Source organism: Leucoraja erinacea, chromosome 31 (assembly GCF_028641065.1).
Source record: "Leucoraja erinacea ecotype New England chromosome 31, Leri_hhj_1, whole genome shotgun sequence".
Taxonomy (NCBI): Eukaryota; Metazoa; Chordata; class Chondrichthyes; order Rajiformes; family Rajidae; genus Leucoraja; species Leucoraja erinaceus.
In genome coordinates, this window is record NC_073407.1 from 26,434,119 (window position 1) to 26,460,278 (window position 26,160).

General features: G+C 41.6%; 1 protein-coding gene across 2 annotated transcripts in view; it reads right to left on the reverse strand.

Moving 5' to 3' along the window:
* The window catches only part of LOC129712132 (neural proliferation differentiation and control protein 1-like), a 92,607-nt gene that overhangs the window by 20,433 nt on the left and 46,014 nt on the right, over positions 1-26,160 (reverse strand). For both annotated transcript variants that reach the window (XR_008725994.1, XM_055660347.1), the window contains exon 2: positions 20,173-20,313. Coding sequence is in view for 1 of the 2 variants with exons in the window: in XM_055660347.1 (XP_055516322.1) it covers positions 20,173-20,313 (141 nt within the window). In the remaining variant the exon portion in view is untranslated. The remainder of the gene's footprint in view (positions 1-20,172; positions 20,314-26,160) is intronic.

The window sequence follows — 26,160 nt, forward strand, 5'->3', positions numbered from 1 at the left end:
TAGAAGGTAGACAAAAATGCTGGAGAAACTCAGCGGGTGAGGCAGCATCTATGGAGCGAAGGAATAGGTGACGTCTCACCCGCTGAGTTTCTCCAGCACTTTTGTCTACCTTTGATCTTTCCAGCATTGCAGTTCTTTCTGAAACACTGGTATTATAGAGATCACAAGTATATTTTCCAAGAATAATGTTGAATTGTCGTAAGTGGATGTAAGACCCTGTCAGCAGTTGAGGCAGATAGAAAAGCTAGTTTTTCTGCTGAAGTCCGAGTTAATATCTCCTTTCAGAGCCAACTAAAGCAGATTTAAAGCTCATTCTCTGTAATAATTTACTGAATGTAAATCTTCTACAATGTCTGCTGATGCAAAACACTTTGGGATGGCTCTGGGTTAAAAAAAATGCACTCAAGATTTTACAAGAATATGTGCAGTCAGAGTGGTAGTATCGGAAATAAACTGGTCATAACAAAAATCAGAAATAGAGGCGTTAAAAGATAAAGCATCTAGAGCAGTGGTCCCAACCTTTTTTTGGCCATGCCCCACCTAATCACCTCTAAAATCCTGATGCCCCCTCCCCCATGTGGTGATATATAATTCTTATCATTTAAAAAGTGAACTCCGTTTCAGCTGAAGGCGATGGCGCGGTGATTATGTAATAAATACACAATAAAGACCTTTTTTACCCCAAAAAAATTATTTACTCAAAATAACATCTGAAACATAAACTACCTGATGGAAAATCCAAAAAAAAAAAAATCGAACATTTGGACCCAGACCTCCTCAGTCGCACTCAATTGCCCCCCTTAAAAATCAAATTGCCCCCCTGTGGGGCATACACCCCACGTTGGGAACCACTGATCTAGAGGAACAACGATTCAGCATGCAGGGCATCGGCAACCGTTTAATTCAGCCAAGGTTCACGGCATTCAAGTTCTTCCAGGAGGGGAAGCCCAATGGGACCTGAATACAATTACTACTAATGCACATCTATAATAAAAGCTGTTTACAATCTGGCACGCTGAGAGCACAGAGGCCACAGGCATGTTAACTTTCTGTTGCTGGATTCCTTCCCTGATCCTGATAACGCAATCAAGGATGCACATTTCTGATGGCAAACGAGTCTCTTGCAGAATCAAGAAAACGTGTTTTGATAAATGAAAAGACAGAGTGTTGAAAACACCATGCTGTGACACTTATCTCAAATACTCCAAATATGAACGCATTTAGGACCAATCTCACTGGTCAGCGTTGACAGCAGTTATCTACAATGGCTAAAGCCACAGAGTCAGGGAGTGATACAGCATGGAAATGCTTTGGACCTTCGGCCAAACTTGCCCACACATGCCAACATGCCCCAGCTACACTAGTCCCACTTTATTTCTAGCCATTTGCACCATCAGAACATTAAACAAAGATAATTTAGAAATCACACATGGCATTGCCAGGGTCATGAAGCTGTTATATTTATTGTGTAAACCTCCTGTGTTGCTGCCCTTTTACATCAACCATCAAGTTCTGAATTTCCAACTCCCCAGTGTTGCTCATGTCAAATGCTTTGAGTTGGTCATGCTCATGTGAGTCCCAAATGCTAACTTTGTGCTCAGTCAACTCTCTACATCCATCAAAGGTAGAACTTTCAGTGTTAAACTGGCCGTTTGATTCATGGATGTTGGGAAAGGCATGAATGACAAAAATGCCTGCAGCGTCAGATGTTGGGCTTTAGATATTTATTTAGTTTCAACTAGGGGAGTTGAAACAATGCTGCATACAACTGTCATTTTAAAATCTTGTCTAATAATGACCATTTTGCAATGGCGATTCTAATATGACACTGCAGCATTGGAGACACAAGGGACTACAGATGCTGATTTACAAAACAAGAACACAACATGCTGGGGTGACACAGCGGATCAAGCAACATCGCTGGAAAACATGGACCTGCCTACGTTCTCCAAAGATGCTGCCTGACCTGCTGAGTTACTCCAGCACTTTGTACATTTTTTTGTAAACTAACTTCTGCAGTTCCTGTTTCTCAATTAAAATCTAAACTACTTGCGGGGCCAAGACACTTGGGTGATGGTGGAACAAGAACGGCAGGTATTTCTGGAAATAATACAGAAATTATTACGAAATAATACAGAAATACGACCTGAAGCCTCACCCATTCCTTCTCTCCGGAGATGCTGCCTGTCCCGCTGAGTTACTCCAGCATCTCACATCAGGAGAACCTGTGGACTGATAGATCAGTCCTGGCAGTCTGTCCCGTTCAATGGTTCAATGGTGATTTATTTGTCAGATGCAACTGCACAGTGAAATTCTTTTACCATATTTACACATGCGGGCACCGCCATTTACAAAATCCGGTCAGTCCGCATGCTTGGTCTACTAGAGCAGTTCCCGATCCAGGTAAGCCCCAGGCTGCTACAGGGCTTTCCTCTGTCATTTTTGACCGGCTCAGCCCACGATCGGATGTCCCTCTCGTCGCCCGGCCATCTTTATGTCCCGAGAGTAACTCCTGCACCCAACCTCGAAGGCACTGGAGGCATTACCCCGGTTCACCCTACCCGCCCTTGCTCCTCATGCCCGACGTTTCAGTCCTGAGCCTTAACCCATTGCCAGAGTGGGCCTACATGCAAACTGGGAGAACAGCCTCACATATACTGCGTGGGCAGCTTACAACCCAAAGGAATGAACATTGCCTAAGGTTACTCTTCTGTGCTTCTGCCACTCAAACTTACACTGCCACTCTGACTGTTTGATTAATTTCCAACTGTTAACAAATCAGCAGCATGTAACACTCATTGTAAAGTGTCTCCACCAGCAGAAAATAGAAACATAGGTGCAGGAGTAGGCCATTCAGCCCTTTGAGCCAGCACTGCCATTCAATGTGATCATGACATCATCTAAAATCAGTACCCCGTTCCTGCTTTTCCCCATATCCCTCGACTCCTTTACCCTAAGAGCTAAATATAACTTGTGCTTGAAAACATCCAGTGAATTGGCTTCCACTGCCATCTGGTGGCAGGGAATTCCACAGATTCACAACTCTCTGGGTGAAGACGTTTTTCCCCATCTCCGTCCTAAAGGGTCTACCTCTTATTCTTAAACTGTGGCCCCTGGTTATGGACTCCCCCAACATCGGGAACATGTTTCTTGCCTCTAGCGTGTCCAAACCCTTAACAATCTTATATGTTTCAATAAGATCCCCTCTCAGCCTTCTAAACTCCAGAGTATACAAGCCCAGCCGCTCCATTCTCTCAGCATATGACAGTCCAGCCATCCCGGGAGTTAACCTTGTAAACCTACACTGCACTCCCTCAATAGCAAGAATGTCCTTCCTCAAATTAGGGGACCAAAACTGCACACAATACTCCAGGTGTGGTCTCACTAGGGCCCTGTACAACTGCAGAAGGACCTCTTTGCTCCTATACTCGACTCCTCTTGTTATAAAGGCCAACATGCCATTCGCTTTCTTCACTGACTGATGTACCTACATGCTTACTTTCATAGACTGATGAACAAGGACCCCCAGATCCCGCTGTACTTCCCCTTTTCCCAACTTGACGCCATTTAGATAGTAATCTGCCTTCTTGTTTTTGATACCTAAGTGGATAACCTCACATTTATCCACATTAAACTTCATCTGCCATGCACTAAATGTTATTCCCTTGTCCTGCATTCATGCACTGTGGGTGGCTCGATGATCATCATTGGTTAGCACTCAACAAAAGCTTTTCACTGTACCTTGGTACATGTCACAATAAAGTAAACTGAACTGAACAATTTGAGATAAAGAGTAATGTTTGCTCTCATGGAGCTAGTGAAAAATAAATGATTTTTTCAACATATTTCTGAACGCACATGCAGATGGCGTAGTTTCCCATTGTGGAAAATGGCAGTATGGTCATAAGGTCATAAGTGATAGGAGCAGAATTAGACCATTTGGCCCATCAAGTCTACTCTGCCATTCATTCATGGCTGATCTATTTTTCCCTCCTAACCCATTCACCTGCCTTTTCCTTATAACTCCTGACACGTGTACTAATCAAGAATCTATCAATCACTGCCTTGAAACGTACTGAATAGTGAAAGGAGTGGATGTTTCCACTAGTGGGAGAGTCAAGGGCTAATAGCCTCAGAATCAAAGAACTTTCCTTTAGGAAAGAGATGAGGAGGAATTTCTTTAGTCAGAGGGTGGTAAATCTGTGGAAATCTTTGCCACAGAAGGCTGTGGAGACCAAGTAAATGGATATTTTTAAGGCAGAGATAGATTCTTGATTAGTACGGGTGTCAGGGTTTTATAGGGAGAAGGCAGGAGAATGGGATTAGGAGGGAGAGATAGATCAGCCATGATTGAATAGTGGAGTAGACTTGATGGGCCGAATGGCCTAATATTGCTCCTATCTGCCCTCCTCCCCCCCCCCCCCCCCCCCACAACCCCCCTCCAGCGAGTACAGACCCAGTGCTGTCAAATGCTCATCATAGATTAACCCACTCATTTCAGGGATCATTCTTGAAAATCTCCTCTGGACCCTCTCGAGGGCCAGCACATCTTTCCTCAGATATGATGCTCAGATATGGACTATTTTCCAGGAACACAACCTGTATATCATACAGAGGGGGTATTGCACTTGACAAGAATAAGCATGTTTTGCGTAACAGAGAATCTGGAAGTTAAAAACAAACTATTCAGGTAGGTTTACAGAAAAATCTACAAAAACTGTTACATCTCAAGGTTAATGAACTAAAATCCCGTTCAACTGCCTGTATGCTATTATTTCATACTATGCTATTTGACAAATAAAACTGGAGGAATAATGGTTTTGACGACTTGAGGACATAATCCAAGATGACAAGGGATGGAATTTAACAATGATTCTCTTCAATTCACATGTCATACAGATAGGTAGCTGAGATGATGGCTCTTCACATAGAGGAGCATTCCAGAGCTTACAGATAGATCTGCATCTAAATAGCATCTTGTACAATCTCACGATATTCAACAGCATTTTGCGTCCAAATACGTGGCCATTGCAAAGTTAAAAATTGGTTTCTTCATCTGTACAAAGATAGAGTGGAATACTTTGGAAGAATGCTTCAGTGAAGCAGGCATGGAGTAGATGGGTTGAATGGCCTGTTTCTAAGACGCATTTCTATGATTCATATCCTCTGTGACACTACAGAATGTCAGGAGGATAAGCATTGATTATAGTGCTCCACTAGACTTTATTGTCTTCCATCACAGTGAGCGATGTTATGTTAATGTCGTTGTGTGTCTTGTTGCTTACTTTGGTATGACTGTGGCAAAATCAAATTGTTTGTACGTTGCAAATACTTGGCTAGTAAATTAATGATGATTATTTCAAAAGCCGACTGGTCCACACTTGCACATCTAAACAAATACCATTGAATATTCTGTAATTGTGAGTCTATAATGAAAAGATAAGAGCATGGAAAAACTGGCAAACCTATCCTCTAAATATTACACCGCACTAAATAAATCTAAGACTTTAATCAAATTGAAAGACACTGGTGCAAAAACAAGCTGAGTAAAGGAAAAACAAGAAGATACACACAAAATGTTGGAGTAACTCAGCGGGACAGGCAGCATCTCTGGAGAGAAGGAATGGGTGACGTTTCGGGTTGAGACCCTTCTGTGTCTGAAGAAGGGTCTCGACCCGAAACGCCACCTATTCCTTCTCTCCAAGATGCTGCCTGTCCCGCTGAGTTACTCCAGCATTTTGTGCTCATCTTCGGTTTAAACCAGCATCTGCAGTTCCTTCCTGCACAAAGGAAAAACATGGTTTGACGTCACATGAAGCTCTCAAGCGGATTAGTTTTTTGATTTATTCACAAGCAACAACATCTAATCTCATGGATCAATTATTTTGGTTAATTGTTTAACTTATTGCATTATGCCTTGAATTAACCAAGCCACAGAACAGCGATGAGCATCCCTCACCTGTAGCTTCAAGATCAACCTCTAAAACCATTTCATTCAATGCAGTCCAGTTCTAGGTCAGTGAACATGGTTTAGTAACTAGCAGCAAAATTATATACCAACTGGTCTGCAGGTTTCCCCTCAATAACTGATTCAAATCTGGCATCAGGATCAAATGTGCACTCTTTTTAAAATATCATTCATCGTTCTTCCATTCTGATCATTTATGAGGTCAAATACACATCGAGATCCTGGAGCCAATTAAACATTTTCATTCATTCATTCCTTTTGATGAATTTAATTTCATTTGACAACCTCAAATACCAAACAAAAATGGATTCAAAAAATCACTCATTATTAACTGGAAAAGGGCAATGTTTTTCTGGATGCAGATACAACGCAAATTCTTTCAGGAATATATCATCTTATTATTGCTATTTTTATTCTAACCTTCCCTCATCTGCAAGTTAAAAGGTAAATAAATACTCAGTGATGTCACTGGCATAAAACTGGATTGGATGAATCTGCTGCCTTTGTACCAGCAGCACTGCAGGCAGCATTGAAGATGTTGCTGTGGACACAGAAAGAGCTATTCCACAGATTCTATCAATATCCTAAATGGAAAGGATCAAATTCACTATAACGGACAATGTAATTCTACAAATTGCCAGTGGAAAAAAAATGTTTCATCTGAATACAGCATCACCTCTCATTCATTCCAAACCTAAATGAGGAAACAATCAGTTTTCTATAAATGCAGTCTCACATAAAAGGGTTAAAACCCACCCTTACCTCTCCAGTGTCCGTGGTCTCTCTTCAAAGGAGTGCTGATACTCAGCGTAATCAATGCAAAAAGGCACTTTGGAAATAAAATTCTCTGTACATTCATTCTTGCAGACAAAGTAGAAATGTGAAAGACAAAATAAACTGTGGCCGTAGGCTGGTTTCCCTCTTGTCGCGGAGAAAGACGAGGTATTGCAGGATAAAAGGCACTGGGTGCTGCCCTGCAGTCAGCCCGTGTTGAATCTGAGAGCCTTCAGCAATGTGGGATGAATGAACACCAGCCCGTTCTCCACTGGCCAATAGCAGAAACGCAACCAGAAATTCGTAGAAAATGTGTAATAGCTGTGACATAGAAGAGAACGTGGAAAATGACAGCCAGTGATAGATAACTCAGCATAGCGCTGAAACACATTCTGTCCGGTATTCATTTGCAGCTTCAGATTTGTTTCACATGAGCGTCTTAAGAAAGTGTTTTAAATAAAACTGCCCCACTGTACGCAGAACAAAGGCTCTATGACTTTCATGTATTTTAGAGATACATTTCCACTTAATATGGTGGAATGTTAAAAAATTGATCTCACGGGTCTGATCATATATATCTGAGGACACCGTGGGTAGCTAGAGAAGAAATGACTGGCCTCCTGGCCGAGATGTATGACTCATCATTAGACATGGAAGAGGCGTTGGAAGACTGGATGGTGGCTTATGTTGTGGCTCGAATTAAGAAGGGCTGCACGGAGAAGCCTGGGAACTATAGATTACTGAACCTAACATCTGTGGCAGGCAAATTACTGGAGTGTATTCTAAGGGACACACACATATTTACACACATATACATTTCCACACACACACACACACACACATATACATTTCTATACACATATACACACACATTTCCACAGACACAGACACACACACACATACATTTCCACACACACACATATACATTTCTATACACATATACACACACATTTCCACAGACACACACACACACACATACATCTCTATACACACACATATATACATTCCTACACACACACACACATACATCTCTATACACACACATATATACATTCCTACACACACACACATACATGTACACTCAGTGGCAGGCTTCTCTGGAAGGCAAGATCGCACGGGAGAGCTAGCCAACTGAATACAAAATTGGCTTCATGGGAAGAAGCCGAGGGTGATGGTGGAAGGTTATTTTCTGACTGGAGGCCTGTGACTAGTCTTGTGCCCATGGATCAGTGCTGGGCCCATTGTTGTTTGTGGTTTAAATTAATGATTTGGATGAGAATGTAGAAGGCATGATTGGTAATTTTGAGGATGGCACTAAAGTGGATGATGTTGTAGATAGTGAAGATGGTCGTCAAAAATTACAGAAGGATCTTGCTCCATTGGCTGAGGGATGGTTAATGGAGTTTAATGCAGATAAGTGCGAGGTGTTAGATTTTGAGAAGTCAAACCAGGGCAGGACATCCACAGTGAATGGCAGGGCCCCATTGAATGTTGTAGAACAGAGGGATCTAGGAGTGCAGGTACATACTTTGAAAGTGGCGTCGCAGGTAGATAGGGTGGTGAAGAAGGTTCTTGGTAAATGGCCTCCAACAGTCAGGATATAGAGTGGAAAGGTTGGGATGTTATGCTGTGACATTGGTGAGGTTGCATTTAGAGTAAAGTTTTCAGTTTTGGTCACCTGTTACAGGAAGGATGTTGTTAAGCTGGAAAGAATGGAGAGAAGATTTACAAGTTTTTATAAGGAAGCAGTCCATTGCTGCATGCAGCAGCAGCATCTAAACAACGTTTGGACATGGGCTGACAAGTGCCAAGTAACATTCATGTGACAAAAATGCCAGGCATGACCATCACAAACAAGAGCAAAGTCTGACCACTTATCCTTGACATTCATTGACATTGGCAAATCCCCACCGTCAGAAATGTGAATGGAATTCTCTTTAATTGTCTTGGAAGATTCGAAAGCTTGCTACCTTTGAAGAATTATATCACGGTGCTGCATGGAAACAGGCCCATTGGCCATCAAGCATCAATCTAAATCAATTTCATTTTATTTCCCCCATATCACCACTTTGGAACCCAGAGCACAGGAAACTCAAGCAGTGGCAGGGAGAATGTGAAAAGCAAATGGACAGATTACACCAAGGCTGGTTGGGATGCAGAGACAGTCAGGGTTAAACCTTGGCTAAACTCGTATATCTCCTGCCTTCTTTTGCAGAACCAATCGCTTTTAGTTTGATGTTTTTGTGTCAGAAAGCAATGCTTTCTTAGACAATACAGCTCACCCCCTCCAAGACACGCTGGTCAACCTGAGGAACACAGACTGGTTCCACCAAGCTGCAGCACAGAAATCCACAGGAGATAGTCTACCCTGTGACTATCAAACTGTACAACTCCTCCCGCCTCTGTCGTGGGGTAGACTGACTCCCCTTCCCCTCCCCAATCCTTTCCACACATCACTTTAATTTCATGCTTCATGTATTTAGTGTTTTATGACAGTTGGCAGCTCAATTTCCCTCCTGGAATAAACCTATCGTATTGTTTCACAGCCAACAATGGTCCATTGTGGGCTCGTGGCCATTGGTGCCGGCTTGGATTTATTCTGTACCTGTTCATACCTCTAGTTTCCCTCTACCCTGATTCTCAGTCTGACCCAAAACGTCACCTATTCCTTTTCTCACGAGACGGTGCCTGACCCACTGAGTTATTCCATCGTCTTGGCTTGCAATGAAGCTTTCATGTGCTCATACGTTAAGCACAGACTTTAGACTTTGATTTCCTTACATTCTGGTGCAAATGCAGCAGACAGTTGGTTAAATAATAATAATAATAATAATATATTTTATTGTCATTGCACGTTATTGCAACGAGATTTAGTATGCAGCTTCCAACCGATGAAAAAGAAAAGTAAAATAAATAAATAAGTTGTGTGTCGAGACCATCCGAGGGAGACAGTCCAGGGGGGATGGGGAGCACTCAGCAGGGCCGGTTCAGAAAGTAGTTCGAACAGTCCGTTACAAGGGTGTGAGGAGTCTTTCTGGATGCTGACAGCCTTCCTGAGGCACCGTGTGTGGTAGATGCCCTCCAAGGCTGGTAGCTCTGTCCCAATGATCCTCTGCGCTCTGTGGACGACGCGCTGAAGAGCTCTACTCTCCACCTCCGTGCAGCTGAGATATCACACAGAGATGCCATACGTTAATATGCTCTCTGTGGTGCAGTGGTAGAAGGTTGTCAGCAGCTGTTGGGGCAGTCCAGTCTTTTTTAATGTCCTCAGGAAGAACAGTCGTTGCTGTGCCTTCTTGACCAGCGCAGCGGTGTTGGTGGACCATGTGAGGTCCTCTGAAATGTGAGTGCCCAGAAACTTAAAGCTGGACACTCTCTCCACACTTTCCCCGTAAATGGAGATTGGGGCGTATTCTCCATTATGGGACCTCCTGAAGTCAATAATCAGCTCCTTGGTCTTGGAGGTGTTTAGTGACAAGCTGTTACGTGTGCACCAGTCCGCCAGGTTCTGCACCTCCGCCCTGTATTTTGTTTCATCACCATTGGTGATCAGCCCATTCACTGTTGTGTTGTCAGCAAACTTCACGATGGTGTTGGTGTCGAATACAGGAACACAGTCGTGAGTGAAGAGGGAGTAGAGCATGAAGCTCTAAATGAAACAACAATAATTATCCCAACTTCCTGGTGTGTTTCGATCGCCGATATCCAAAGCTTCTTAACATATGTAAAGAACAATACTGACTGCCAAACAACGTATGGGTTCACACAGAGTTGGTCGCTCTGAATTGATTTAAATAATCTGAAGTTATGAGATAGGAAACCAAATATTTATAGGAAGGCTGGGACAGTGCAGCAAAGAACAAAATAACCAAAGAAGAACAATATGACTAAATAAAGGGCCTGGTGAACCACAATAACTTAATGCTGGCATTGTAGACAATATGGTCAATATTTACAGCCACAGAAATAATAATCTAGTTAATGGGCAATACTAGCAATTGATTAGAAAGTTGACTACAGATGAGATGACTTCAGACCATTTTTGTTTGCATGAGACTTTTACATCAATTGTTCATTTGGAAAATATGGAAAAGATCTGTGTCCTTCAATGAATAATGTTATGATGCCTTTAAGGGCCTTGAGACAGGATTAGCTCATTGGCGCCTTATACTTGACCTTTTTCCTCACCCCCTTAACTAAATACAGTACTGATATTACTTTTAAAGAAGATTTTTTTGTTAATATTCAATTAACTTCTAACCTTTAATACTAATTTCTTGCCGCAGCTATTATGTTTGCAGGCCAAAGACAAGAGAGCAGCCAGCCTCATCTTGAAGAACAGTTTGAAGATGTCCTCAGCTGCGATTTTGTCACTGATGCAAGTGTCCTTGATTCCAGCCACAATAAAGTTGCCCTGCTCTTACTCCTAATCAAGAACGGAACTCACTATCAAAACATGGAGGGGACGGGAGACACAATTTTTTGGCGGCCACGTGCGCATGCACACACTCACACACACGCGCGAGGCTTCGGAGGCTCAAGCCAGCGCTAAATGCAGCTCAACTGCCTGTCTCACCAGGTTAACTACAGCCTTGTCTGGACTGACGGGATACCAGCGCTGCTTCTCCACGCTGGCCATATTTCCCGCAAGCCCAGGCAGGTTAACCTAGCGGGGATGTCGCCCACCTCTCAAAACATGGGGGGGACGTGTCCCCTTTGGCCCCCTCCGGGTTTTCCACCCCTGCTCCTAATTGACTATAAATGAAAGGTCATCAGCAGCCTCTGGCACTGTAAGGCAGCAACTTTACCCCTGAGCCACCATATTCATTCTCAACCATCTCTCCAAGAGAGTTCTGGGAAAATCCACAACCAACTCCTTCTGTCCACGTCAATTTTTGATGCATGCATTATTCATGTTCAAGAAAAGAGCACTCAGATTGTCAACAATTAATGATTCTTCACATCCTAACCCTAACTACAGCTGAATCACTGCCATGGTTCAAAATATGTGCTAGAACACCCCTCCATTTCAAATATCGGCTCTTTAGCAGTGATATGGGGTGGGCGATTGCAACCTTCACATGGTCCGCCCTGTTTTGACGAATGCAATCAACCCGGCGTGCACAATCAAATAAGATCAAATAGAACAAGTTGTCCTACAACTTTAGGCTGTGCACGCCATACACAAGAAGAAGCAGCAGTGATAGACAGAAAATAAATAGAGGCTCAGTCAGTTCTTTCCTCCTACACCACTTGCTGTTGTTTTTGAAAAGGTCATAGAATCAGCATCATAAAGTAGCACGAGTTAGTAAAGCCTGAAAATGAGACCGGCTGTGATGTCTGGTTGTAAAGCACGTTTTTGGCCATGTGATGAAAGGCAACAAATCTAATGTAATACACCTTCTATTATCGAGTTTGGAAATTTAAAAGGGCAAGTCCAGAAGGATTTAAATATTTGATGAGTGGATTAGAATTTCCAGGATAAGCAAGGCGCTCAATTAAAACAAAATGTTACCAGCATACAATAGAGCATGGACAGTAATAGTGTTAATGTTTCAGGTTGCAGATCTTTCATCACAACTGAGAAAGCGATAAAACTAGTTTTAAGTTACAGAGGAGGAGAGGAAAGAAGCGGATAGGCAAGGGAGATTTGTCCAGGTGACCCTTGGCCTAATTTGGCCTAACAATTGTGAGCACAAAGGAAGCATAGCAGGAGGGATGGGAATGTCTCCTTGTGTGACATTGGCGTTGAGAATTATTGTGGAGGTTGGATTGCTGCCTATCCGAGCTGATTGTTCACAAGTTCATAGGTTCTCGGAGCAGAATAAGGCCATTCGGCCCATCAAGTCTACTCCACCATTCAACCATGGCTGATCTATCTTTTCCCTCTCAACCCCATTCTCCTGCCTTCAGCCCATAACCCCTGACACCCGTACTAATTGTGGTTTATGGATCAGAATATCGATGATCCAGTGACAGAGGGGTGCTGACTCCTGGTCCAGGAATTTGGATGTGATTATGGTGTTGAGGAAAGAGCTATAGTCAATGTATAGATGTCTGAAGTTATTGCAGAACTTGCCAGAAGAGTCCCCAAAGTAGCTTTGTGCCAACACGCTAAACAAAGTGCTATCCTTCATGTTTAAGCAGTGTGTTGTTGGAACAGGAAAGGAGGCAGATTGGGAGTTGGATGGAAAATTAACCTGTCTGCATATGGAAGCTGAAGGTCACCCTTGTGACTAAACAGAATTCAAGATTTCTGCAGAATGATTACCCAAGCTATATGCCGGGATTAATTCATGGGACTGTATAACTCAGAACAGAAGGGGAAAACAGGAATAACAGCAATAAAATGTACATGTCAGGTTGGAGGATTCAAGTTCTTCAAATTAATGAAGCATACACTCAAAATGCTAATCAGCCATTTCCCTTTCACAAATCTGCATTCATGTTACATAATTTGCGCCTTTTCTGTCATGTATTCAGATTGATCCCGTCACTAAACATTTTACTTGACTACCAAAGGGAAGTTTAAAGTAACTCTGGATTGTCTAATGGATGGGAAGGTGTCACATTCCTCCATTTGCATCTGATTGGTATAGGAGAGTGAAGAATACTGGATGATCAATCCCTCATTCACTACTCTGTCCCATTTTGGAGCTCCAACCCAATGAGACGTTCCAACCCACCAAATCTATTATGGAGAAACATGGTAACAATGCAAGAAGGAGTGGAAATTGGAGGGGATGGTGAAATCAAATATGGCACTGATAGCTGAGACAAAATGGGGCAGAACGAGTCTTGTATGGTCCATGAACTTAGTAAAGTTGTTGCTGCTTTGGTACAAATTCAGTGGGTAGATTCTGAACCATAGAATTTCATCTTTGGGAACACCGACTTTTCCAATGTTATCGCAACATCTGATTGCTTGTGCAATGAATTCAACATGCTGTCTTAGTCATCATTCCAAACACACTTTGCTCTATGGAGCTTTTTTTATTTTTTATTACAGATTCTCCTAGAAAAGCCCTTATTTCATTAATTTTTATAAGAGTGCTTCTCTCCAGCAACCACCAGGTTCTTGAACACCACACCATACTAACCACTACCTCAGCAACTATGAACTTCTGCGGACTGTCTATTTGGTTGCACTGCGGACTTTGCTTTTGCGTTATTATGGACTAGTTACCTAGTTTTAATGATTATTAATTTATTGTATTACAAACCATTGTACATTTGTATAATGGTGTTAATTGACCTGTAAAGCTGCAGCAAGCAAGAATTTCATTGTTCAGTTCCCTGTCCATATGACAATTCAAATCTCATAACATGTTTTTTTTAATATGCAAATCATCTAGAAAACCATTTAATAGCCATTTAGCGCTGAAATCCAATCATTGCAAATGTAATTTTAATTTGCAAAGCAATAAAATAATGTGATTTAATTCCTAGGTCAATAGTGCTTGAACCTCAGGTGAGGTAATAAAGTAAAACGATGGCTGGAGTATAACTACGGTCACAGTTACACAGGTAATTATATAGGTAATACTACCTTGAGTGGGAGAGGGAGAACTGAATAGCAAGCAAGGTAGTATTGCCTATCGAATATAATAACAGATGTTACTTAACAACATGGACATCAATCATGGGTAACTCAGGATAAGGTGAAATCAAACAGTGGCATTCTCAGGCAATTTGGATCTACACGTTCTTAATATTTGCAGTTTTTTCACCAATTGTAAAAAAAACCCCAAAAAAACCAAAACAAAACACATCTATTATTAGGTTTTAATGGTCACACTTTCAAATATGAATGGGTTGCATAGCAACACAAGTTAGAACTTTCAATTCATTCCAGAATTGGGAAAATGTATTATATCTTGCCGTCTCCATGGTACAGAGGTGCTTTGATTGTCACTCATGCAAAGTGCAAACGCAGAGTGAACTGCTCTTCTTACAAACAGTCCAGTAGAGTATTGCCAAACGCAAGCTCATCCCTGATTAGCAAGTGTACAGGAATAGTCCACTGATCCCGCATACAAGAGGCGCCATGTTATGGCATCATTTTCAAAGACCAGGCTGGGCTCTAGTTCTTGAGGCAAACCCCAGGCTGCTGCGGGCCTCCAGCCATTGCCTTCCTCAGAAGAAGGATCTCGACCCAAAACTTCACCTATTCCTTTCATCAAAGACTTAAATCAGTTGAGGAAAAGGGTGCTTGAAGATCGGGATGTAGAACCCCACATGAACTTCATGAGAATCAGTGATCCCTGCCTTCTTTAGTTTTTTTAGTTCAGAGATATGACGCGGAAACAGGCCCTTCAACCCGCCGAGTCCGTGCCGACCAGCGATCACTGCATACTTTACACTATCCTACAGACACTAGGGACAATTTACAATTTTACTAAAGTCAATTAGCCTACCTGTTTGGATTGTGGGAGGAAACTGGATACAATTGTATACTTCCAAGAATTTGCCTACCTACAGAAAGCATTTCAAAGCATAAGTAAGATACTATCAAGTCTGTCTTTACAAAATTCTCCCAAGTCCACTGAAAGAGTAAGCAAACCAATATCATGTCCTCTCCCAACGTGATTTACCTTGCATTGAGGCTCTAATTTACCCTTGGGCCATGTCCTTCACATGCCAGAACCTATATTTAACTTTCTGGTGCCTTTCCCCACAGTGGAAATTTTTGATTCTGCAGTGGGGGGACGTTTGTGTTGAACTCTATAATGTGTTGTGTCCTTTTCTTTATTTTTTTGTTAACCTTTCTCTATGGTATGGAAACTTATTAGCTATTTTATGTAAAGCATTTTGGTGTCAATGCAAGTTGACTTAAAACATGCTATATAAATAAAACTTACTTACTTACCTATTTACTATATGTGAAAAGCCCTGAGGTCCATAGAAATGCATTTCAGTGAATCCATGGAAGTCTCTACCCCAGAGCCTTGGAGGCTCGGTCAGTAGGGATATGTAAGGAGGAAGTAGATACATTTTTGAAAGATAGTGGTAAGTGAATCTGGCCTGAAGTAGATTAGCCATATCTTCCTGAATGGTAGGGCATGCTTGAATGTTCAAGTGGCCTACCGCTGCTTTTGTGTGTTCACAAAGATTCCAACCCGAGTCATGAAACTGGAACAGCTCCGTCTAAGACCACAAGAAATTACAGCCAATTGTGGACGCAGCCCAGACCATCACACAAACCAACCTCCCTTCTATTGGCTCCATTTATACCTCACGCTGCCTCTGCAAGGCCAGCAGCATCATCAAGGACCAGTCTCACCCCGGCCACTCCCTCTTCTCCCCTCTCCCATCAGCCAAAAGGTATAAGAGCGTGAAAATGCACACCTCCAGATTCAGGGACAGTTTCTTCCCAGTTATTACGAGGCAACTACCAGAGAGCCGTATTGAACTACTATCTACCTCATTGGTGACCTTCAGACTATCTTTGCTTGGACTTTACCTTGCACTAAACGTTATTGTCATGTATCTATACACTGTGAATGGCTCGATTGTAATTGTGTATAGTCTTTCTGCTGACTGGTTAGTACACAACAAAAGCTTTTCACTGTACCTCGGTACACGTGACAATAAACTAAACTAAGGTTCAAGGACATTCTCAAAGACTTCTTGGTGAGTAAATGCCAGGAGTCTCTCGCTGTCCAGAATAGAGGCACCACAATTAATATAAGCATTCCTGACCTCAAAATAAATCCACCCAGGCTCTGGCTGCTCAATGTTAACCAGTGATCCCTGATTATAAAGGTCAAGGCACAGATGCCGGATAAGGATATGACTAATATTTCCACACTCTGTATTCTAGCTTAGCCTTGTTCCAAAATATAAACATACTTGTCTATATTTTATATTAACAATGGAGAAAGGCCGAGGATAACAAACCTCATTCAAGTGAACAAAGCGATAATATTTTCCTAACTGGAACTTCAATCACCATTCTCAAATCCATCACACTCCTTTCTAAAGCTGAAGTAAATAATTGAACAGCTGTAACCAAAACATATATATTTCACAATTACACTCAATACACCATAACATGCAATTACAAAGCTGGTTATTCAGATAACTAACATTGCAATCAGCCTGGCCTTCAACACCGAGAGGAGATATCTTTGGAACAGCTGCCTACTTTAGGCACAATCGCAGCTTGGCTCCAAGGGAACCTGTATTTATTGAGGAATAGCTCAACAATTGCCCGTGATCCCTGGATTTGACAAACATTTCCACTGAACATCATCTCCAGATTATCACAGTGTCAAACTGCCCCCACATCAAATTCATTTCTTGCAGGTACACATATTTAATTAAATGAGTTTTTTTTAAAAATAGATCATGGAATTGCGCATCCATTTAGGCTGTTGCTCAGTTACAAGTTTTCATGTTCGTCAGAATTAAGTGGACTTTATTCATACTCGCAAGCTATAGATAAACACAAAACGCTGGAGTAACTCAGCGGACAGGCAGCATCTCTGGAGAGAAGGAATGGATGATGTTTCTTCACAGGATAGGACTCGACCCAAAACGTCACCCATTCCTTTCTATCCAGAGATGCTGCCTGTCCCGCTCGGTTACTCCAGCATTTTTGTGTCTATCTTCAGTGTAAACCAGCATCTGCAGTTCCTGCAATGGTCCTTTAAGGTACAGTGAAAATTGAGTTACCATACAGTCATACCAGAAAAAAGCAACAAGACACACAACTACATAAAAGTTAACATAAACATCCACCACAGCAGCTCCCTCACATTCCTCACTGTGATGGAAGGGAATAAAGTCTTAGGATCTGAGAGTGGATTTCTGGAAGCATGCGGGGCAAGGAGGATGGAAAAGCAAACAAAGACTGCAGTAAGTGGGTGGGGTTGCAGAGGGAAATAGAAAAAGTATTAGACAAGCAAACAGAGCAAAAATAAGTAAAGAAAAGGGTAAGCAAGAATAAAGGGGTGGGGGAAGGTGAAAGAAAAGTGAGTGAGTGAAACCGACTGAACTACAGCCAAACAAATAAAATGTTCAAAAAGACGAAAAAATGTTTTACGCGTCAGAGGACCAGTGATTCAGACTTAAGAAATGATGATGTTGGGATCTTGGGGCTCTTAGGGCTAGCGCAATCAAGGGAGATGGGGAGTAGGCAGCAACGGGGCACTGATTATGGATGATCAGCCATGATCACACTGAATGGCGGTGCTGGCTCAAAGGGCCGAATGGCCTACTCCTGCACCTGTTGCCTGTGATCAATTTTGCTTTTTTAAAAAAAAATAAAAGCAAGAGTACAGTAACATGGCAACCAAATAACTTCCATTCTAATTTACAGAATCGAGATACATAATAAATGACGAAAGAAGATTTGTGATGGAGATCCAGTTAAATTGTGGATTAACAAGATCAACAAACCTTCAGGAAACGAACACATCTTGTTTTCTCCAGGTTTTTTTTTAAACGGTGCAGTTGACTAGAGAGGATGCAGTAAGTAAAGGCGACAGGATGAGTTATAGATGGGAGATCACCGCTACGCCGATAAATCATCGCAACTGCTGAATTACCACCCACGCACAATTTGACGTGGAAATCCTGAAATCGCTGTCAGCAATTTAGCCCCTCTCCACATTGTTTACAGCATTCTCCAAAGGAACCAAGAGAAATAAATCTCTTGAGAGGAAATTAATGTATGTTGTTAACACACTGGTCCTTCTGTAAAATAGCCTGAAAATCCTGCAACCTCATCCAACAGAGTTTCCAATGGGTTATTTTACAAAAACACACACACACACACACACACACACAGACACACGGCTGTTGGCAGACCAATTTCCCTCCCGGATAAATGAAGGTATATCTTATATCGTATTGTATCGTGAATATAGCATATATTCAGAATATATCATGCATTTTGAATTTTTTCCCCCCAACATTTTGGACTCATTCAAGTTTTACTTGTCAATCTTCATTCAATCAATTTTTATTTACTCTGCCTGCCTGGTTTGCTGACCATTAGAGTTTTCCCTATGCAGATGGCTGCTTAGTTAGCAAGATAAGAAGTCAGATCCTGGACCTCTGGGATCTCTCAAACTGACAAACTAAGGACACTTTCGCACAGAGATCTCTCTAGCCTGGCGTTCTCAAGACTACCAGATAGTGCCATTGCTTTACAGCTGAACAGAAATTCCAGCCACTAAATGTGTTGAAAAATAACATGTGCAGGATTATAAATGTCTCTCATTCTTCCCGCTTTTGAAATATCTCATCCCTCAGTCCATATGTTGAGGTGCCATAGCTGTAGACTTTAAACAGAAATAGCTTTTAAAATATTTTGTAATAGCTTATATTAATATATTATATATAACCTATATTATACATAGCACATATTTCATATAGCAGATATTTTATATAATGTATAGTTTATATAACATATATTTTATAGCATGTGTGTGTGTGCGCGTGTGTGCGTATGTGTGCATATAATATATATTAGTTGTTTTATAATTATAGTTATTTTAATAGCTTTAAACAAAGTGCCTGAAGATGGGTTTGACCCGAAACATCACCCGTCCTCTTTCTCCAGACCCGCTGTTATTCCAGCACTTTGTGCCTATCTTCTTTAAAAAATGCAATCCTTTTTACTTTCAGGAACAGACAATAGACAATAGGTGCAGGACTAGGCCATTCGGCCCTTCGAGCCAGCACCGCCATTCAAAGTGATCATGGCTGATCATCCCCAATCAGTACCCCGTTCCTGCCTTCTCCCCATATCCCCTGACTCCTCTGACTGAGCCCTATCTAGCTCCCTCTTGAAAGCATCCAGAGAACCCGCCTCCACCGCCCTCTGAGGCAGAGAATTCCACAGACTCACAACTCTCTGTGAGAAAAAGTGTTTCCTCGTCTCCGTTCTAAATAGCTTACCCCTTATTCTGAAGGAATAAGCTTATAGGAAGAATTTATTTGATGAGGCACAAGAGTTAAAAAAATAAATCATACAGGATCAATTGGGCCTTATAACAGACACGCTTAAGAGTTTTCATAATGTGGGTATTTGCAGGCAAAGGCGGCATTGATTGACTAATTACAACCACTTTGTGATGATGATGCTACAACTGAATAGCTTACGAGGCCCATTGCAATAGGGACAGAAAGATGCCTTGTGATTGCATCTGGGCCAGGCTGGACAAGGGTGACAGGTTTACCTTCTAATAGATCATTCCATGTAGATATTCAGAACCACACAATGTAAGGATGCAGTAATTCCAGCAATCTATTAAAGCATTATATATAATAAGGTAAGCCAGTTTTACTGAAACAGATTGAACACACCTCCTCAAAGCCTACAAACTCAGCACCTTTAGCTTATTCCTTTGTCCAAAGCCTACAGGGAGATGCAAAGGACTATACTGTGAAAGTCAGAATTCAAACTTTTTATTACATACCATTCTGTGCAGAGGGGTTCTGCACACAGTTTCCTTTCTCATCTTCAATGAAGACAGGGAGACATGACCCACAGACAATGGAGCCAGGTGTGCAGGATGCTCTTCGTTTCATCACACAGTCCAGTTTGGGACATTGTCCAGCTGAAGAGTAAAGACGAGGAAGTCAGAACATGGTACCCAAGTTTCTAAACATCTTACATAAGTCAGCAATGACAAAGGAATTTGTTCATTGCATCAATATATCATCAATTTCCGACTGTCCCATTCAAACTGATTTCTTCTTCTGAAGTTAACGACAGAGGAACGTTAAAGTAGCCATTTCGTTCATGTTTAAGTTAGTGATAACAAAGTGATAAAAATGGTGCAATGAGCAAGAGGACTGGGGCGGGAGAGGGACGGAGAGAGCGAGGGAATGCAAGGGTTACTTGAAGTTAAGAGAAGTCAAACCTGATACCACTGGGCTGTCAGCTGCCCAAGTGAAATATGAGGTGGTGTTCCTCCAGTTTTCATGTGGTCTCACACTGACAGTGGAGGAGGCCCAGGGCAGAGAGGTCAGCGTGGGGGATTGGAATGGGAAGTTAAAATTATTGGCAACAAGGAGATCGCTAGGCCAGGGCATAGGTGTTCACATGCCCCTGATGTTTTGTGTACTTGCTCAGATGCCATGGACTTCAACAATCAGGCCTGTGTTTAATGAAATATACAATATGGTAACTTTGCTTCAAAGGCCAGTGATGTTCTCTTTCTTTCCCAATGCTACATATAAATAATCCAGGTTATGGCCTCATCTTCCGGGCTATGCTCAAATCCACAGCCTTCTGATAGGAGAGGAGAGTGGCTACGAAGGCAATATTGATGGACTTAGTTCAAGAAAAACAAGCAGTGAACATTGGTTTCCATCCACTTTTCAAGGCACAGAACAAAATTCAGCCAATAATGAATAAAGATACGACAAACAAAGATATTTTAAATCCTTTTTCATCACTAATGATTCGCCCACTTTGTTATTTACTATATTTTAATTTTATTTCAGGATCCAGCTTTTCTTTCAAATTGTAATCACATCTCCCATCTCTGCTGGGTATGACATTCTAAAGATCCAAAATGAAATCAGTTTGTACAATGCCAGCCTTACTTTCAGGGTTGGTGCATATTTCCAGCCCTGCAGAAAGAATAGTCAAATCAGTTTTATTTTAACCTGTTGTTTTTAAACCAAAAATCAATGTTTTATGGTTGAAAGAGAAACTAAATTTGGCAATGAAACGATTCAAACTAATAGCAACAAAACCAATCCTATTTTTAACATCTCGATCTCTTAAACTAAGACTGAGTGGCTAAGTTTTAATGTATGATGAGTGTTTGGCAGCTCTGGGCCTGTACTAGCTGGACTTTAGAAGGATGAGGGGGAACCTCATTCAAACCCACCTGGATAGAGTGGATGTGGAGAGGATGTTTCCACTAGTGGGAGAGCCTAAGACAAGAGGGCACTGCCTCAGAATAAACCGTCGTACTTTTAGAAAGGAGTGGAGGAAATTCCTTAGCCAGAGGGTGGTGAATCTGTGGAAATCATTGATGACTGTGGAGGTCAAGTCTTTGGATGTTTTTAAAGCGGAGATTGACAGGCACCCGATTAGTACAGGTGTCAAAGGTTACAGAAAGAAGTGGGAAAAATTGGGTTGAGAGGGAAATATAGAACAGCCATGATGACTCGATGGGCCGAATGAAATAATTCTGCTCCTGTGACGAATGAACTTTCACCATAGGTTTCTGCTTTAATGAGTTTTGTGTTCATTGTAATCACCATTAAGCCCATCATATTAATCTGAAAGGATCAAATCCATAGTAAACAAAAGCAGTCGAAACATTGAACAATTTAGGCAGCTACTTCCTGCAGTGGGAGGCACTTGATTTTCAAAATCTTTGAAGGGTAACCCCACTTTCATGTCTCTAGATGCTGCCTGAAAATATCACACGAAAACAAAACAAAACTGGAAGCAGAATGAGACTGCTATGATAGTTTCCAGTATGTTCAGTTTTTGTATCTGATTTTTAATTTGTAAGTATTTTTAAAACAATGCTCTGAAACTGTAAAAACTGAAAAAAATATCAATCATGGGAACAAAACAAAACTGATCGTGAATGACCTGGAAGCAGAATGAGACTGCTATGATTCAGAAAACAAATGAAGAAACTGCAGTGTTTACCATTGAAAAGTAATGGCTATGATGACTCATGTTCTACTGTGAATGTGATAAGCTTCAAATGCCAGCAAAATAGTTACTGAGGAATTACAAAGCCACCTTGAAAAATCTCTTTTAATGAGATATTCCCACAGCAACAGCTCGTTGCTGATGGATCACAGACTTGCATTGCAAAGCCACTACATCTTCATCAACAAAGATAGACACAAAATGCTGGAGTAATTCAGCGGGTCAGGCAGCATCTCTAGATAGTAGAATGGGTGACGTTTCGGGTCGGGACACTTCTTCAGTCCTTCTTCTTGAGACTGAAGAAGGGTCTCAACCCGAAAAGTCACCCATTTCTTCTTTCCAGAGATGCTGCCTGCCCCGCTGAGTTATTCCAGCATTTTGTGTCCTTCTTTGGTGTAAACCAGCATCTGCAGTTCTTTCCTACACATTTCATGTTCATCAACATTCTCTTGCAGCCTCTTAAAGCCCGTGTCCCACTTAGACCTAAACAGCAACCTCTGGTGACCTTGCCCGCCACCCTCCTACCACCTCCCACGCATATGTTGAAAACCTTCCTCGGCTATGAAGAAAACCGGCTTCGACTAGACCTGCGACTAAAAAATGATCGATTCTTTTGAAAAATGATCTCTTCTTCCCGAGGAGACTGAAGAAGGTCCATCTGTCTCCTCAGATCCTGGTGAACTTCTACCGCTGCACCATTGAGAACATCCTTACCAACTGCATCACAGTATGGTATGGCAACTGCTCTGTCTCCGACCGGAAGGCATTGCAGAGGGTGGTGAAAATTGCCCAACGCATCACCGGTTCCTCGCTCCCCTCCATTGAGTCTGTCCAAAGCAAGCGCTGTCTGCGGAGGGCGCTCAGCATCGCCAAGGACTGCTCTCACCCCAACCATGGACTGTTTACCCTCCTACCATTCGGGAGGCGCTACAGGTCTCTCCGTTGCCGAACCAGCAGGTCGAAGAACAGCTTCTTTCCGGCGGCTGTCACTTTACTCAACAACGTACCTCGGTGACCGCCAATCACCACCCCCCCCCCCCCTTGTTGTCTCTGTACTGTACACTGACAATGACAATTAAAATTGAATCTGAAATTGAATCTGAATCTGAATCTGAAATGTTTAAAACAGCAACCTATTTTTAGTCGAGGCCGGTTTTAAACATGATGAAAAAAAATAGCAGCAACCTAGGTGAAGCCTCGACCACGCGGAAACCACTTTTGACCATTAGGGAGAGTGACCAAAACCTCCGGTGACCTCATGGAAACCTTGGGAGATGGGCAAGGCCACCAGAGGTTGCTGTTTAGGTCTCCTAAGTGGGACAGGGGATTAACTCTCAAAGGACAATTGATTTACCTTACTTTCTAGTTAAAATATATAATCAAATGTATTTCCAGAGAAATAGCAGTCTAGACCAGTGGTTCTCATTCTTTGTCAACGGCAACCAAAAACTAATCAAACAAATGGCCCATAGTTTAAGCTAGCATGATAAAGGATTTGATAATTCTATCACATTCATTTGAGTTTTCAAAACACTTTATTTTGGTTTTGCAACTTAATAATCACAAAACTACAGCTTTCAATAAAAATCTAATTAAACCATTCAAAACAATGTAGAGCATGGAATACAATTCAAATTAAATTGTCTAACACAAAATTAAAGCATCAAATAAAAATCAAATTTAATTATTGATTACAAAATTAAACCATCAAACACTAATCATATAGAACTTAATTAAAACATTCAATACAAACTAAATAAAAGCCTTGAATAGAAATCAAATTAAAATGTGTAACACAATTAGTGACTTCCTTGGTGTTTAATTTAGTTTTTCTAGTTTAGCTTAGAGATCCAGCATGGATACAACGAGTCCCCATTGAAAAGCCATCTCCTCACATTAACACCATCCTACACTAGGGACAATTTACACATATCAAGTCGATTAACCTACAATCCTGTACGTCTTTGGAGTGTGTAAGGAAACTAAAGTTCTTGGGAGAAAATTCACGCAGGTCATGGGGAGGACGTACAAACTCTGTAGCCAGGATCAAACCCAGGTCTCTGACGCTGCAAGGCAGCAACTCTACCATTGCGCCACCATGCCGCTTGTTGAGCCAGTGGCTGAATTTCAGCCAATGCACTGATTACTGGAAGAATATTCATACAAAGGGACCAGTGCAAATGATGGGAGAGAGTTAAGTAGATTTATTTAATTGTGGTATTTGCAAGTGCCGACAATCCTGCTCCTCAGTTATATGTGGCTAGAAGTGGAAGCAAGGCTTTGTTTGTTTCAGCAGAGAGAAATCTTGAAGTTCTCATCAAAACTACACCAAACTACACCAAATCTCCCTCAAAACGTAACTAGCTTGGAGGTCAAGCAATTCTTCATGAAACTTAGAAATGTTCTCAATCAACTTCAGTTGCATTAACTTCAATTGGATTTCGATTCCAACTGCTCTGTGCCACCTCACTATTCTCACGCGTTTCCGGAATATCACGACTCAGCTCTATTTACAATGTTTGCAGATATTCCTGAAACATTGGCTGAATCAAACAGCACAAGGTGCCATAAAGAAAAAGTAGCATAATCTCCTCTGATTCTTCCACAAAGAGATTAAGTGCAGAAAAAGTAGAAAGTTGTCTTTTTTTTTTCCATGGATCCTTTACCCAAGTTTCTGTTGAATGATGAAATCTTCTCACCAATTTCAATCACGGTTCTTGCATCTCCTTGTTGAACTCCTCCAAAAAATATCCTCCAAATTAGAAAGCTGAACCAGCCATGTTGAACTCAGAAATTTATCAGCCAATTTATCACTCTTTTCTTGCAAGAAAAATTGCAATCTCGGTTCTCAGATTGAGAGCTCGCTCAAGAACATTTCCCATGAGATGGCTAGCGGATTGCTGAGTAGTGCAGCAGATCTTGGTACTCAGAACCCATTTCTCCAATATGGAGCATTTTAACTTGACAAAGTTCACAGCTTAATGACTTCTAACAGGAGGGCATGGAGCTGTGGCTGCATTTTCCAAGGTAGCTTGATCATCCAATAGGCAGAGAATGATAATGATATTTAGATTTTTTTTAATGACATAAATAAGTTGACTTCCCACGTGCTGTGGCAGTGTAACGCATAACTCGACATTAGTCAGCTGAAAAATATCATGCCCGATCCAAACACGCAATGTCCCATCAATTAAACGATCAAACACCAAACGTTCAAGAAAGTCTACAATATCCATGGACTCATCAATTTGTACTCCCTTTTTTTTTTGCATCATCATCTAGACTGCGATCTAATCTGGTTTTTTCCAAATCCACCCATCGAGACTTCTTGGTGTGCTTCGATTGTCCTTTTCAGGGAGACAAACAGTATGCACATTTACAAGAGTTTTTTAGTAAATTTGCTCCTACCAGTCTACCCACCTTTCCCTTGCCTGATGAAACTTGCACAAAGTCTACAAGACTGCACGGCAACCGTTTAAACAACTTTTGCCAGAATTTGCACCAATTTAAAAAAATGTGGACCCCTTCACGTCCAGTTTCAATCCTCTGCATCACAATTATGAGTTGAGGCCTGAGGTTGAGAACCAGTGGTCTAAACATGAAGTAAAGTAGCATATTCTGTTCTTAAACAAAGGGAAATGTGGAAGAACGATATAAGGTTGCACGGCATTCTTCACTGGAGTTACTGTGATAATTGCGAGTGAAATTGAGTCATAAAGTCGTACGGCGTGGAAACGACTCAACTAGTCCATGCGGACCAACATGCCCCATCTAAAGT